The sequence below is a fragment of the Sceloporus occidentalis genome, unplaced genomic scaffold (assembly GCF_023333645.1).
Source record: "Sceloporus occidentalis isolate IW3139 unplaced genomic scaffold, rSceOcc1.0.p SCAF_28, whole genome shotgun sequence".
Taxonomy (NCBI): domain Eukaryota; kingdom Metazoa; phylum Chordata; class Lepidosauria; order Squamata; family Phrynosomatidae; genus Sceloporus; species Sceloporus occidentalis.
The window spans coordinates 7327745-7343526 of record NW_028317008.1 but is presented as its reverse complement, the minus strand read 5'-3'; the positions used below and the strand labels follow the sequence as shown (position 1 = coordinate 7343526).

Below are 15782 nucleotides of genomic sequence, written 5' to 3'. Positions count from 1 at the left end.
CAGAATTTTATATTATGCCATTTTATGAAAGCAGTGGATTATTTTACCAGATTGGCAATCATATCTAAGTATAAAGTACATAAAGTATAAAGTACATAAAGCATATACCCATATTTATTTAAGCAATACATCATATAACTATATTTACAGAATGTATCAGTGGTATTATCTTATAGCTTGACACATTGCTTTGTCTTTGCATGCATGTAGATCAATTAATAATCCAGTTGACAGAGACAAGCAACTCCTCTGTTCACCCAGTGGTTTGAAGGTCTTTCTGTAGGTAAATCAATAGTTAACACATAGTTTGTTGAATGTCCGGTTGTGGAAAGCTCCCCGCGTCGAGCACTTGTCTTGTAAACTGAAAGACAAAAAATATTTAGTAGCCTAACAACAAATCCACAAAGACACACACCATTAAAACAAATTGTTACTTTTAAACTGGTACATTAATTTGTAGAGGCACAAAATTACATACTGTTGCTATATTACAAATTGACTGGTCATTAACTAGGCTATGACTGATCTGCTTAGGGGTAAGCATTGTCATAGATATGTCATAGCAGTTGATGTTTACTTTTTCAAAAGTGTAACAGAAGCAGCAGAAGTTAGCAGAATACTAAAAATATACATGCCCTTATTGACATATCCATCACAATCCTGTACAAACTATTCACATTTAATATACTGAAATTTAGATGATGAAAGATATTATTGCGTGACCACACTGAAAATACAAATTATTTCCATTGATCATTCTTGTTGTAAGAAGATGGAACAGGTCAGTTAAATTAGTGACCCTATGGTGTATGTAGAGATAACCATATACTGTAAGGTGCCTTCACAAAATCTGAGTTAGTCCTCATTTTCACATATCTTGTGAGAGATTAGACCCTGGTGATAAGTCACGTATCTTTGACATTTTTGTGGTAATTTGCTCTACACAAACATACATTTGCACCTTAAATATCAGTTTCAACAATCAAAGATTCTACCTGGACATGCATAGAGAGAATTCATTGTGGCCATTTTGACACCAGGTAGTAGCCAAATCTTGATTGGTTTGTGAAGGAATGTGATTGATAAATATATGCTTGCATATACATGTCTTTGGTCAAATATAATCAACTGATGTGGTTAATTAGGGCTACTCTATTAAAATTAAAATAATCAATTAACGATGTTAGTTAATTTGAGAATAATTGTCATGAAAAGGGAATAAATACAAAACCAATGACCTCCTCTGTTTTTGCAAAACTAGTTAATTTACTGCTGCATCATACCATATGGTATATTTTGAATCATGAACCTTAAATTTTTGCTTCAAATATACAAAAATATTACAAACCATCACATATTGTATTTCATAAGGAATACATGACAGAAATAACTGCCTTTGTGTAAAGTATGGCAGTTTTAACATATTTGTTATATAAATCAGACAGACAATCAGAAAGAGGTGGTCAGTTGCAGGATGCGATATATCATTTTTTCAGTAAATAAATCTAGGTCATGTGACGTGAAGTCTTATTGCAGGCATTTGTTTACTAGCTTACAGTTCCATTTCACTTATGCTAGTGTATTGAAAATAAGGGGAGGGCATGATATTTGAAACTAAAAAAATCCTATGGCCCCTTTATTATTTTGGTGGCTATTTAATTCTGAGCAAACATATTTGATAGACAATTTTTATGTGCAAGGATACAATGGGCATGCTTTCATATAATACTTTGGGGAAAGATTCAGAGATCGATCTTGTCTTCCGGTCCCATCTCGCGCCTTCGATATAAAGACCACTGATATATATACCATCCAGCTGCAAAGAAGTTAAATGTTATACCAGTTACTACTAGGAAATATAATTTTTTTTGAATATTTATACTGAATAACAGATACATAACAAATACCTCCCCGATCATCAGTGTCCTGTAGAATATTAATTCTCACTTTGCCACTCATCTTGGCACTGTTGCCACTAAACTTCTCTAAAATAAATTAAGCAACTAAATCGCAGCTTCTTATATGTAACACATCTAATTATACCACATAACACATACTAATCAGGAACTAGCTAACTTTAAAGCTCTAAACATTTCAGCACTCACTTTAACCTGGATTATATTTCCTTGTAAAACAGTGTGTTCCAGTGGTCTGTCTGATGTTGGACTTCCTCTCCCAGGGGCTTCACGACTAGGGAATGTCTGATATTTGCTTGGATGAACTACAAACAATCTGATTGAAACCACATGTTGGATGCCAAATGTGGTGTCTGTCTGATCCATCCAGTGGGAGACTTTTTTTTTTTTTTTTTTTTTTTTGCAAGGTTACCAGGCCTGTGCCGGAATTAGGCACCAATGCCTTGTGGCGTTCCTCTTTGGATCCACATAGGTGTAGTTGGTGTGTGAGAGGGAGGCATACTGGGTGTCAAGATACACCTTGTTTAACTAAAGAAGCATCTCTTGTGTCAGTGACTTCATGGCATCTAACACAGTCTATGTTTGGCATTGGACCCAGCAGAGAAAACAGCAAAGGAGGGAGCTAAATATATAACTTCCCCCCAAAGAAACTTTAAATATAATTCATTGTCTGGGGCTGATTTCAATGCCTTACTAACAGGACTAGATAAAGTGGCATTTTATTGGTGTGGTCTGTCTGGCATACACACATTTGATGAACATTTGAGGATCAGTAATGTACCTGTAATATCACTTTTATAAAACATTTTTTTTTTTTTTTTGTTAAATACACAGAAAAATATGCATGACTAGATTAACACATAATTTGCTAAAGACGCTGCTTCTGCTTAAGGGCCTCAGATGTTGTAGTCAAGTGATGCCTTCATAAAACATGATTGATCTGCTAGTCACAAATGTAGACTACCGAAAAACATATAACAATGGGACAAGAACATTACCGGAGAACTGTCAATTTCATGGGCACTCTCATGCTGGGTTACATGGAAGTGAAGCTCCAGCAAGTCTATTGGAGTCTTGTATTTTCTGGCATAATTTTGCAATGCTCCCGTTAGAAAAGAATGGGTAAAGAAAAATCCAGAAATCCAGAAAACTTTTGGTGTTCCCTTTTGGATCCACTCCTAAAATGAGAAATTTACTGCTGCATCATACCATATGGTATATTTTGCTTCAAATATACAAAAATATTACAAACCATCACATATTGTATTTCATAAGGAATACATGACAGAAATAACTGCCTTTGTGTAAAGTATGGCAGTTTTAACATATTTGTTATATAAATCAGACAATCAGAAAGAGGTGGTCAGTTGCAGGATGCGATATATCTTTTTTTTAGTAAATAAACCTCACTCCTAAAATGAGAAATCAAATGGCAGACAGAATTCAGAGTAGTTTCAGAATCAACCCATGATGTAGACTGCAGGCTATGGTTGTAGGCAAACAGCCCTGAAGCTATAAATATATATTCTACTCAAATAAAACATACTGGCACTGTGAAACATACATAATAGGTTGTTTTTTTCCACACATACTGAGCCACAGCAATATAATTCCATTGAAAATTCCATTTAAAGACAACTACTCTCAACACAGGATGTTCAATGTATCCCAGCAGTGAAATGGTCCATTTTCCCCTTCTAGGTAGCATCTGGCTCATATCAGCTTGTGGAGAATAGACATTGCACAGTTTGAAGAAGGATTTGGATGACTCACGCCACAGTAAACTTATAATTTACTACTGCTTCTGAAAAGATTGTAGTGTCCTGTCACTCACAATCCGCTGGCAGGTGTCTATGGAAAGGGTTTGACGTGTAAACACTGCATTACATTATTACCCACACAGTTCAGATATCCTCAGACAAATAATGTCTCACTCCTGTAAAGCTAACTCCAAATATTGGCCATCTGCGCAGAAATCCTTGAAAATGAGAATGTTTTAAGTTTGTACCACAAGGAATCTTTATTTTCCAATAAAAAAAATAAATCCTGCATGACTTTTGATGAAAGATAGTAGATATCTATTATCACAAATGTTCTCTTTATGTAAATGGGAATACATCCACAGCAGAAACTGATGTTGCTGTTATACTGTAAATCTTCATTTTATGTAAAAAAGTAGAATTGGTTGAACATTTCAGTACCAAGGGTTACTATATTGTTGATACCATCAAAGTGCTTTCCAACCTATCCAGCAATGAAAAGTTAACTGTGTACTTATGTTTATTGTAAGCTTACCTTAAAAAAATGCAGTCTTTGTACAAGATCAGCAATATAACTGCCCAGAGGCTTCAAGGATGGGTAGGATTTAGCAGACCATAATACGGGTACCTAATTGTAAATTAAGAATGAATCATGGTTAAAACGAAATAAAACGGAGCACCTCTGTGAGATGATATAGTAAAAAGTACCAAGTAAAAGTATTTAACAAAACAGTAAAATACATTTTTAAAGACCTCTCTTTCTTGGAAGTCCCCTTCTTTCATTAAGTTACCTCTCATAATCTTTCCAAACTGATGTATGCGACTTTGTATAAGTGCTTGTGCAGTTATACATAAAATCACTAGGGATCAACATTTACTCATAAGTATATTTATTATCATATCTTAGTATATTGATTACTTATTGGTTTATAAATGTATTAGTGTGACATTTTCTTTCAATGTATTTGTTTCGGGGTATAGCGCAACACTGTATTTATGGAAGTAACACAAACACTTCATTTTTCTTACTGTCATTCATTTACATTATTATGAAATAAATCTTTACAAATGAAGTGAAACATAGTAAATAACAAAACTAGATTTCTAGCATGACTTTTACGACAGGTGGAAACCATTGATAACACCCACAGAATAATATGAAAATTGGTCTGGCCCGAGTTACATTACATTCTTTGCTTGTGCCAAAAAGTGAGAAAATTGTCCCAAATATTAGCATGCTGAAATCGAGGTTTGGTTAAGCTCTGGTAACAAAACAAATGTGAGCTCTAGTTATGAAAAATACAACTATTATCGTTATTGTTTATTGATTTATATGGTGCCATCATTTTCTACAGTGCTAGAAAATAAATTGACTAGTTGTGGGCTTTACAACCCAAACCAATGTATTTACAGTAGGACAAAGAGACTTGGGTCTGGATGGTCTAGGGGATATAGGTAGAGTAAAAGTGTCCAACCCATAGCTTATTAGAGATAGTGAGACATAGTTCACTGTCTGCCATTCAGTAGCTCATTCTACTTGATTATCATGACCAGAGAGACCAACACGACCCAAGTCTGGAAAGGACAGAGGGTGTATCTATCTATTCCAACACAACTAACTCTCAGAAAGAAATAAAACCAAAAACTAAACTAAAAACAAAATAACAAATGAGTATAATGGGATATATCCATAATGCCTAAATTACACCTTTTCAATATAATTTTGTAGCAGTTCTTATTAAGAAGAACCAAAATAATATTTCATTATTGGTAAAAGCAATCGATATTCACTAGCCCTGCGCTAACCTATGCACTATAGAAAAAAATAATAATAATGGGTGTTATGAATATATATGGCTTATCTATAAAATATAATACTTATGGCAGGGGAGTACAACCTGCGACCAGAGGCGTATCTACTGAAAATAGCGCCTATGGCAAGCACTGAAATTGCGCCCCTGTCCAAATAAAAACCCATTTACTAGCCCCTGCTGCCTATATATATATATATATATATATATATATATATATATTAGTCCCTGCTGCCGATAGCAGGTATAGATCAACACGCAAACCCAGATCAATTGAAATTCACTTGTGATCTCAGCACTGAAGGTATATATCAAATAAACAGAATCAGACATACAAGTCCTGTATTTGCAGGTATACAATAATAATATATGAAACGTAGCATCGCAGGTATAGATCAACTGAATAAGACATATTAACCCTGTATTTGCAGGTACACATAAATAATGTATGGAAACATAGCATAGCAGATATGGATCTACAGCATAACACAAAAACCCAGCTTTGCAGGTAAAGATCAATTGGAATTCACATAAAAACACGGCATAGATCACAGGTTGCACCGCAAAGCCAGCCCTGGCGTCCACACTGCCGACATAGAACCTGGCCAGCACCCAGATTACACACATAAGATTTGCCATCTTTGTCCCCAAATAGCCCACCACAAGTCAACTTTGTCCCCAAACAGTCCGGCCAGTGCCATCTTTGTCCCATATACACCCTGCCTGTGCCATCTCGGTCCCCAAGGCTCAAACCTCCTGCTAGTGCCATCTTTGCCCTTCCACAATTATACATCTATGATACACACAAACACTTTTACAGTCACTCACTAATTCACACTTTAATTCAGAGAACTCATCCACACATTAACTCATGCTCTCCCTCATTCAGACAATTCATCCACACATTAACTCATGCTCTCTCTCATTCACTCAATGCATCCACACATTAATGCACACTCTTTACTTATATCTACCCCCCTCCCTCCCTCATCACTTTTTAACCCACCCCCTCCCTTCCTTCCCTCATCACTTTTTAACCCACCCCCTCCCTCACCACTTTTTAACCCCCTCCCTCCCTTACCACTTTTTAACCCCCTCCCTCCCTTACCACTTTTTAACCCCCTCCCTCCCTTACCACTTTTTAACCCCCTCCCTCCCTCCCTTACCACTTTTTAACCCCCTACCTCCCTCCCCACTTTTTAACCCCCTCCCTTCCTCCCCTCTTTTACTCCCTCCCCACTTTTTAACTCCCTCCCTCACCACTTTTTAACCCCCCTCACCACTTTTTAACCCCCCCTACCACTTTTTAACCCCCCCTCACCACTTTTTAACCCCCCCTCACCACTTTTTAACCCCCCCCTCACCTTGAAGTCCAGCGACGGGAGCACGATGTTGCCGTCTTCCTGCACCGCTCGCTGGTGCCCGCTGCTTCACTGCTGAGCGCCGTAATATGACGTCATATTTCGGCGCCCAGCAGTGAAGCAGCGGGCACCAGCGAGCGGCTTTTAAACAACCGCTCGGCGCCCCTCTATCTCCTCCGCATCAGTGTTTAAAAGCCGCTCGCTGGTGCCGGCATTTCATGCAGAGCGCCGCAATATGCCGGCATATTGCGGCGCTCTGCATGAAATGCCGGCACCGGGATGGGGGTAGAGGGCTCGTGGAGGAGAATGAGGGGCGCCGAGCGGTTGCTAGACGCCCCTCTCTCTCTCCTCCGCATCAAAAAAAAATAAATAAAAAAATAAAAAAAAATAATAAATGCCGCTCACCGGCGCCCCCCTTGAGATGGCGCCCATGGCACGTGCCATGGCTGCCATACCCTATATACGCCTCTGCCTGCGACCCTCCAGCTGCTGTAGGACTACATCTCCCATAATGCTCTATCAGCTGAGGAGTATGGGAGATGTAGTCCTGCAGCAGCTGGAGGGCTGCAGGTTGGACACTCTTGACTTATAGTAAGAGTGCTCCAGCCTCCATAGCAACCAACAGAGTTCTATTATTCCACTTTTTTCAGTTCACAAAATAATTTCTCTTTATACGTCATCCCCAATAAAATCAAGAAAACAGCTCATCATACATGTTTTGTACAATGTTGCACTTACCTATAAACATAAGTAGCACAAACTTTCATCAAAAATTAGATGACTATAGATAGTGAATACTACATTTTTACACCAATCAGCTTTAGTACATAGCAAAATCAGTTCAAGCCTGTTTTCAGTATACTTTCATGAGAAAGTAGATATAATATGCTTGTGTCTTATACAAATATAATATAGCTCTTACTGCATATTACAAAATATAAACTTATTAGATCCTTTCATATAAAATAAGGTAACAATATGCATTTAAAACCAAATTATCCTGCAGGCATGACAAATCTCAGGAGACAAGAAAATGAAGAAAGCAAAGTGTGAAACTGTTCCCTTGGACTGATAAGACAGCAAGATGAGTAATGAGAATCCTAATGCACAATGACAGCATATGCACATTAACCTCAGTGGATGAGCCATATTGTAAAGCATACTTACTATAGCTCACAAATGACTTACTTTACCAACAATCAAGCTGCTGAACAAATCATCCAGATCCTGTGACATCACAGATAGACCAGAAATTGCTTTGTTCAATTCTTGTAGGCTCATTTGAATGGCAGAGGTCAAGCGGTTAAATCGTAACAGCTCATGAACAAGGACTGTGTTCATGGATTCTGTGTACAGAGTGGGATATTTGGTCTAAAACAAAGCACAATAGATAGATCAGTACTATGCCCTTAAAGCTTTGAAAGGTTCATGTAGTATGTGCTGCATTACTTAAAACAATTGAATCATGCGTTTGTTGTTGTAGTTATTATTATTAATGTTATTGTTGTTGTTAGAGATATCTTGAAAAAAATAATACAACATACAGTTTTATGCTCTATGGGTGCCTATTTTTGTAAGCAATTTTCTATAAAAATACTGTTAGATAGGACAGTAGAATTAACTTCACATATCAGTGTCTGCTTGAAGCAACTAATAAGTGGCAGGAAAACACTCACATTGAAATCAATGTGGGCTGTGATTTCGCATCACATAATCCTTTATACTTTATGATGGCCATCCATTACAGTTTTCTCCTCTAAGAAGGGCTGGGCTAGCACTGCAAAATGCATAGTTCACACTCAAGATGTCACTGGCCTAAAAGCACACTGGGATTGGACCATCATACATTTTAGGGAAGTTGGTTAGTTGAAACCACAACTATCCTGCAGACTCATTTTTTTAATAAACTCCAAAGAATTCCAACTCACCATAACTTCTTCTATATTAAAATCTGCTGGTATCTTCCCTAAGATGTCAGCTGTAAGTTCTTGGACAATTTCTGATGCTGATTTTCCCACTCTGCTTATCTAGACAGTAGACATATGACATAACAAAATGTCAAAGAAAAAAATAGATATTATTGTTGATAAGACTTCACATATAAAGTGATGAGATGCTATAAAAAATATACAGTCATATAAGGCAAAATTACATCCACAAGTTATGACACGAGTTGGATTGGTTCCCACCGGACTGCATGTTTTGCAAGGCAGACACCATCACCAGGAACTGTCGGCCCAATGCACACAAGCAGTTCTGCTGCTATATATAGGATATCTTTTAAAGTGTCTGTACTTTATGTAGCGGTAAAGATAAATATTTTATTCAAGTTAATTATGTAACATAATGATCCATTATGTTACATAACTAACATAATGAAAAGCCTATCTTTTTCCCCATAGGTTTTGGTTATCTCAGTTGATTACTGGGCCTCCCGGTTCCTTCCTCAACCTACTCATTTGTGGCTATACCAGCCATCTCAAGTCTGGTCCCACCCCTCTCCTGACTCCTAAGTCAAGCAGGAGGCTGAGGCTTTTAAATAGTAATATAAATAAAGTAATATAAAACTCCTAAGTTTCTCTTCCTTTAAATAAAATGTGATTGTGAGTCATGTAATAGTTATAATTTAAAGTACACAATACCTCTTTTGGTAGAGTTGTTAAAATACCATCAAACAGTTCTGCAGTCTCCTTTTGTTCTTTGGTGATATTTCCATTGACATGAAGCCCAAATACCTACACAGAGTAATTATTGTATAAAACAGACAACATCAAGCCTCCTAATGCACATTTGTGTAGACAAAATCAGTTTTATTATAAAATAAAATCAACAATGGAAATTCAGACATTCTGTGAGACTCTCCCCTTCTGAACAGCCGGCATGCAATATGACTATGAAAGGTGTATTGCATGCATCCAAGAACTTGGGGATCTATTAATGTTCTCTGCTCTAGTACTTTGGCTTTTTTAAGTTAAACTAACTTTAGCCTTGGGTGCTATTCTGCTTTGTGATTGTCTGATTTTGTGGTGTTTTGTTAACTATTAATTTGATGATTGAGATTCTAAGCTTGTGAGCAGGGCTCTCTCCACCTAATGTATCGGTTTGTCTTAGTCTGTCAATTCTCGTCTCGTCTTATCTAGGCACTCAACATAAATTAAAAGATTAATCAATGACACTGTATATTGCCCATGTTGAAAAGCACAAAGGCCTGTGTCGTTTTATGATGCTGGACCCCAAAATGTTAGCTTGAGTTTGGTGGTAAAAGTGACAATATGATGCATACCTACGTGTGTCACCTAGATGCCATGTAAACTGGGCATGAAGTAAGAAACGTGGCTAAAAAGAGCGAACCTTGAGTTTATTTCTAAGAACTGAAAACTTAGTTACAAATTCCAGAAAATCAATCTGTTATAAGTTGGGTATGGGTAGAACACAATATATATATATATATATATATATATATATATATATATATATATATATATATATAAATATATACATGTATCTATCTATCTATCTATCTATCTATCTATATATAAACATTCAAATGTTTGGGGTCAGACCATGTTCTTGGTTGTGACAAAAAAAGCAGAATTTGTCCATTAAAACATTAAAATAAGATGAAACAGATCATAAATACAGTGTAAAAATTGTTAATCTTGTAAATGACTATTGTAGCTAGAAACGCGCATACAGAGGCCCTTTATCAGCAACTGCACATGGTGTTAGCTCATACAAGTTTATGTTTAAAAGGATCATTAATCATTACAAAACCCTTTTGCACGCTGGTTCTTTTACTCAGAGTGTGATGCTGTACTCCCAGATCTAAACTTGGTTTTAAAGTTAGTGCACATACCTCTGGATCTGTGTTAAGGGGCAGGCTTTTTATATATTCCACATAACTGTCATGGCTTCCATTCTTTGGGGCAAAATACTTGCCACTGGGAGAAAATGAGTAGCTGTCCTCAGTAATTATAGCCTCACAAATAAAGATGTCCAGCAAGCTTAGAAGAAGGCGTCTGTCTTGCTCATCTGTAACTCTTCCACCATAGTTGCATTCTCCAGTGAGATAAGTAATAGCATCAAGGGGAGTGTGGTCATATTCATTGAGAAACATCTAGAACAACACAATACATTTGTTTTACATTTAAATGAAACATGCCATTAGATTCCCCAGCACTATAACAAACAATGGGGAGTTGAAATAAACAGTATAATTAAACTGACAATATACAAAACTGACAGTTGCATTAGAACACATTAGGTCTGGTACAGATGGAGAAGAGGTCTCTGCTCTTGTAGACCTACAAGCTATTAGGAATGTAAGGAGTTATGAGACATAAGGTAAGGTACAATACTGCTTGAGTGAGGATGATTAGGAGAAGTCCGATTTCAAAAGTGGGGCACTTAACATAGAGAGTAGTGGAGCATGACATCAAATCACGACACCCGGGTCTACCTGGCGATGCTTTGGGCAGCACTGAAGATAAATACGCTTAAAATTAAATCTTAAAACACTGACTGTATGATCTCCTAGATCAGGGGCGTCCAACATGCAGCCCGCGGAACCTCGAGGTGCGGCCCGCGTGAGATCGGTAGCCAGGATCACAAGAGCCCTGCTGCTTACTTGTGGGAGGGTCTATTCTCTGCTCCAGTCCTGCTTCCTCTGTGGGGAAAACGAGGGAGGCCGCGCCCCCTGCTGAAGTCTGTGAGCGGCATCGAGAGCTGTAGAGCAGGTAAGGGGGTGGGGTAGGTTGTGTGAATGAGTATGTCTGATTGAGGGAATGAATCTGTGAATGAATGAAGTTGTGTGTGTTTGATAGCATGGATGTGTAAGTGCTGGAACCTAGGCATGATGGGACTGTGATTGCTGTTAGCAATCACACTCCTATCATGCCAAGTCAACCAGTACATGCTGAAACCTGGCTTGCTGCCCCCCTTGTGTATTGATGCTGCCAGCAGTATGGGGTCTGCACTTACAGCCACCCTGTACCAGCATGTATTGGCTGACTTGGGATGATAGGAGTGTGATTGCTAACAGCAATCTGCTAACAGCAATCACAGTCCCATCATGCCTAGGTTCCAGCATTCACTGGTTGCCTGGGTATAAAAAGAGTGTGTTTGTTGATTTTTTTTGTCCAATTGTGGTGAGTTACTTTTAATAAAAGTGTGGTTACACACTAAAATTGGACAAAAAATACAATGCCCAGCCAACCAGTACATGCTGGAATCTGGGTATGCCTGAGATTGCTGTTAACAATCATAATATATAATTTTTTTGTACAATTTTGGTGTGTAACTTACTTTTATTTAAAAGTGTGTGGGGGGGGTCACTTTCAGTTTTGGCTAAGTGAACCCTGAATTTTCGGTTTTGGTCCAGAATTTTCATTTTAGTGCATCCCTAAAATAAATAGAACTATTTTATTTTTACTTATCCAGAATCCTGAATTTGTAGGCCCAGAAATCCCAGAAATCAGTGAGAGGAAAAGTAAAGGTTTTGTGCCATTTACTTTATTTTAATCAGCATATCTTATTAAAGGCCATATTTTCTCTCAGTGAAAAATGAGTGCGGCCCGCGCACGTATACAATTCTGATGAAGTGGCCCACTGCAGAAAAAACTTGGACACCCCTGTCCTAGATCATCTCAGTTGTTTAGGTTGATTTTTTTTTTAGATCTCATGTTAGTGGCTGCGCTACCTAAAAAGAGAAGGCTTCCGAGGAGCTATTTTAAAGGATAATAATGAGAAGTTTTCAAAAGATTGTAAACTTTATAGGAAACACGGTTTACAAACTCCTCTATTGCCAAAAGTTAATACCTCAGAGGTATGAACAGCAGAAATCATCCTTGAACCGCCTGCCTTTTAATTTTAGTTGCGAATGCCTTTTGTAATAAAATGAAACTTTATTTCGCATTTTATGTTGCAGCTTTAAATGTATAAAACAAGGGGAGGGGATTAATGTTTGTAGAGGTAGACAATTTTTTGGCTGGTATGACATAACTAATTATATATATATAAATATATATAAATATCAATAAATAATACAGTTATTCAATTATTTCGTGGTTTAATGATTTGGTTATACCCCACCCCAGTGTAATCAATGCCCATACTAAAGCTGTGACCCTTTCCCCCATACAAGATGCTATGTTTTTATGTGTATACAGGATAAGCCCTCTGTAAGCCATGAAATATATTTGCTTTAGACAGGTGTCATTTGTGAAATAATTGGTATCTCTTTAGTGAAGTATTTTTATCACCCCTTGGTGGCACTGTTTAATAAGGAATTCACAAAAGAGAGCCTTCACATGCATACACCTAATTTTCTTTCTTTCTTTCTTTCTTTATTTGTAGCTCTGGAATGCTCTGAGAATCAATACAAACTGAAAGGCCTGGCATGGAAGCATTATATTTAAGATATAATAATAATATATAGCATTGTGTGTTGCATATCATAAAACAAAAACTCTGAGATTCCAAACTGGGCAAACCTATTGGCTTTGTAACAATCTGTTGGCAGGCAACACATAAAAATTATAGGTGTCCACTTAGAATAGGCCAAACAGGCAACCATATTTGTAAGAACAGAATGTAATCGCTCAGGCCATCTCAAGGCGGCCTTGGAACTTTTACGTTTTTGTGTTTTCCGGTAGCTGGATATGCTTGGCTGCACGTTGCAGAATGGGAAGCCGATGGCCAGTGCCCCACCAGACATTTGCTCGGTGTGCAAGATGGCCAGTCTGGGCCTATAATCCCTCTTCATCTTGTTGCAAGACCTGATATGTTTAACAGTTAATTGTGAAGTCCAAAGAGAATAGAATAAAAGAACCAGACAGCTTTCTCTCAACATGGTCAAAATCCCCTGAAACATACAAAGATAAGCAATACGCGAGAAAACCCAAAAATCTGGGAAATGCAGGTAAAAAATGGAATCTTACACTTGGTAACAACTTGCTACAATTCACATTTATTTGATTTTACATTGATACATTTTGCTTTGCTCTGAAAACACATTAGGTTCATCATCACAGACTGAGTGTTTAAAAGTATCCAATCAGTAGATCTACTGATTGGATACTTTTAAACATTCTATAACACCACACACACAACAACACCAGCTGTATTCTAACATACCATTCAGGGACCTCTTTAGAGAACAGTAATAGTCTTTATACTCATTTGCTTTAGGTTGTACAGGGTACACAACCTCATCTCAAAACCAGTTCTCGTTTGGTCCTACCCTCTATATTGTCGAGCTACCTATTTTGTTTACACAGATTGAGTGTTTGTCAAGGCATCTGTTTCTATCCGAGTGTTAATCTATTTAGTTGTGCACAGTATAAGGTGGTACACCATATTTTCTTTTTGTGAAATTCCTGGTCACTTTCCCACCTGTATCTTAACTTTGTCTTTTAGCTGTATAGCCATTAAGCCGTATGTTAAAAAATGGAATCTGAAAGCTTTGTTGTTTCCTGTAATACACACAATGGTGTATTTTGGTTTGTGGTGCCACAGCCACCCCAACACTTACCTAACTGACCAGTAAAACACTAGGAGGCGCGATTGCCTAGGCCAGGATATGCCACATACACACACACAACCATGCACAGAAACACATACATGCATTCACATTGCAGACAATTTTTTTTTTGTTTGTATTGTAAATAATTTATAATGTGGTATGTTTTGGTATCCTACCTGAAGCTGTTTAGCACTAATTTTTAGGTCAGCATCATTGAATTCATAGGGTATGTTCCATCCAAGTGATCCATACATGCGTCTTTCTTGGACAAGTGCATGGAAAAAGCAAAGTCCAAATAAGAGCTTCTTCCACACCTAAAAAAAGAGAGGAACAGCACACAAATTTATCAGTAAGCTTGGGAAGTCATGTATAACAGACATGCAATTACATTTTGAGTGTTTCATAATAACTATTGGAGGTAGTATATACAAGAGCTATCAGGGATAATTGACTGAGCTTTCTTGAATTTTGTCAGTCTCATAATTTTAGTCGGGAAAGTAACTTCCTCACTGTCACTAAAAAGAGTTTTCTATACACTTGGTAAACCCATGAAGCATACAGTTTGCCATTGTTCAAAACCCTGTCTGTGCCACATGCTAATATGTCAGGTCAAGCAGGGAATCATTTCCAAATGTTTCTATATATAACCTTTTACTCAAACAATACTAAAAATTAGAATGAAGAAGAGGGCACACAACTCAATGCCCCATAATGTGGCCACTTGGTAGGCTAACCCTACATTTTTATATCATGCATACATCTGCTTACACTATAGAAATAAATATAATGTACTGTAATATCCCTAAAAATCTATTCTCAGATTATCTGTTGTTCCCTTTACAAACATAAACTAAAAACACATAAACTATGAATGCTGCGGCTGTTTTCACCAATGTCAACTTACTTATGGGCCTCAATTGTTAACATTTCGTAAACAAGTATGTTTTGTATTTTAATTCTCTGTTTTCTAGCATCATTAACAAGAGACACAGCTGCATTTTCACTTCATTACAACACAGTTATTTGAATAAAATGTTGAATTGGAAACAAGATTCACTAAGACATCTGATGTGACCTTACTACAGAATAAAAACTGTCAGTTAAGAGTACGGAACATTTTTGGAAAATCTCACATAGAGCTTAACTTCTCCAGTACCTACTGTTCTTTTATTATTCTGGGAGATCTTAATGCTATTGCAAAGGTCATTCACTGTGTGAGAATTCCAGGCTCTGTTGCCTTTAGAAATGTCTCAGAGGGGAAGTAACTAAGAGAGCCGAACAACCTAGTTACATTAAAAGGTGATATGTCTATCTATCTGTCTATCTATCTATCTATCTATCTATCTATCTATCTATCTATAGTATATCCAGTTATATATTTATATTTAGAAAACAATTTATTTTGAAGCTGC

At 37.3% G+C, this 15782-nt stretch overlaps 1 protein-coding gene across 1 annotated transcript in view; it reads right to left on the bottom strand.

The window, feature by feature from the left end:
• Positions 1-215: 215 nt before the first annotated feature.
• Positions 216-15782, bottom strand: part of LOC149299757 (dynein axonemal heavy chain 3-like) — a 498381-nt gene continuing 482814 nt past the window's right edge. Inside the window, exons 72-81 of the mRNA XM_089486039.1 lie at positions 14547-14684; positions 10705-10965; positions 9491-9583; positions 8777-8875; positions 8037-8219; positions 4212-4304; positions 2915-3094; positions 1706-1816; positions 996-1053; positions 216-361 (exon numbers count right to left, since the gene is read on the bottom strand). Coding sequence (XP_089342165.1) covers positions 216-361; positions 996-1053; positions 1706-1816; positions 2915-3094; positions 4212-4304; positions 8037-8219; positions 8777-8875; positions 9491-9583; positions 10705-10965; positions 14547-14684 — 1362 coding nt within the window. The remainder of the gene's footprint in view (positions 362-995; positions 1054-1705; positions 1817-2914; positions 3095-4211; positions 4305-8036; positions 8220-8776; positions 8876-9490; positions 9584-10704; positions 10966-14546; positions 14685-15782) is intronic.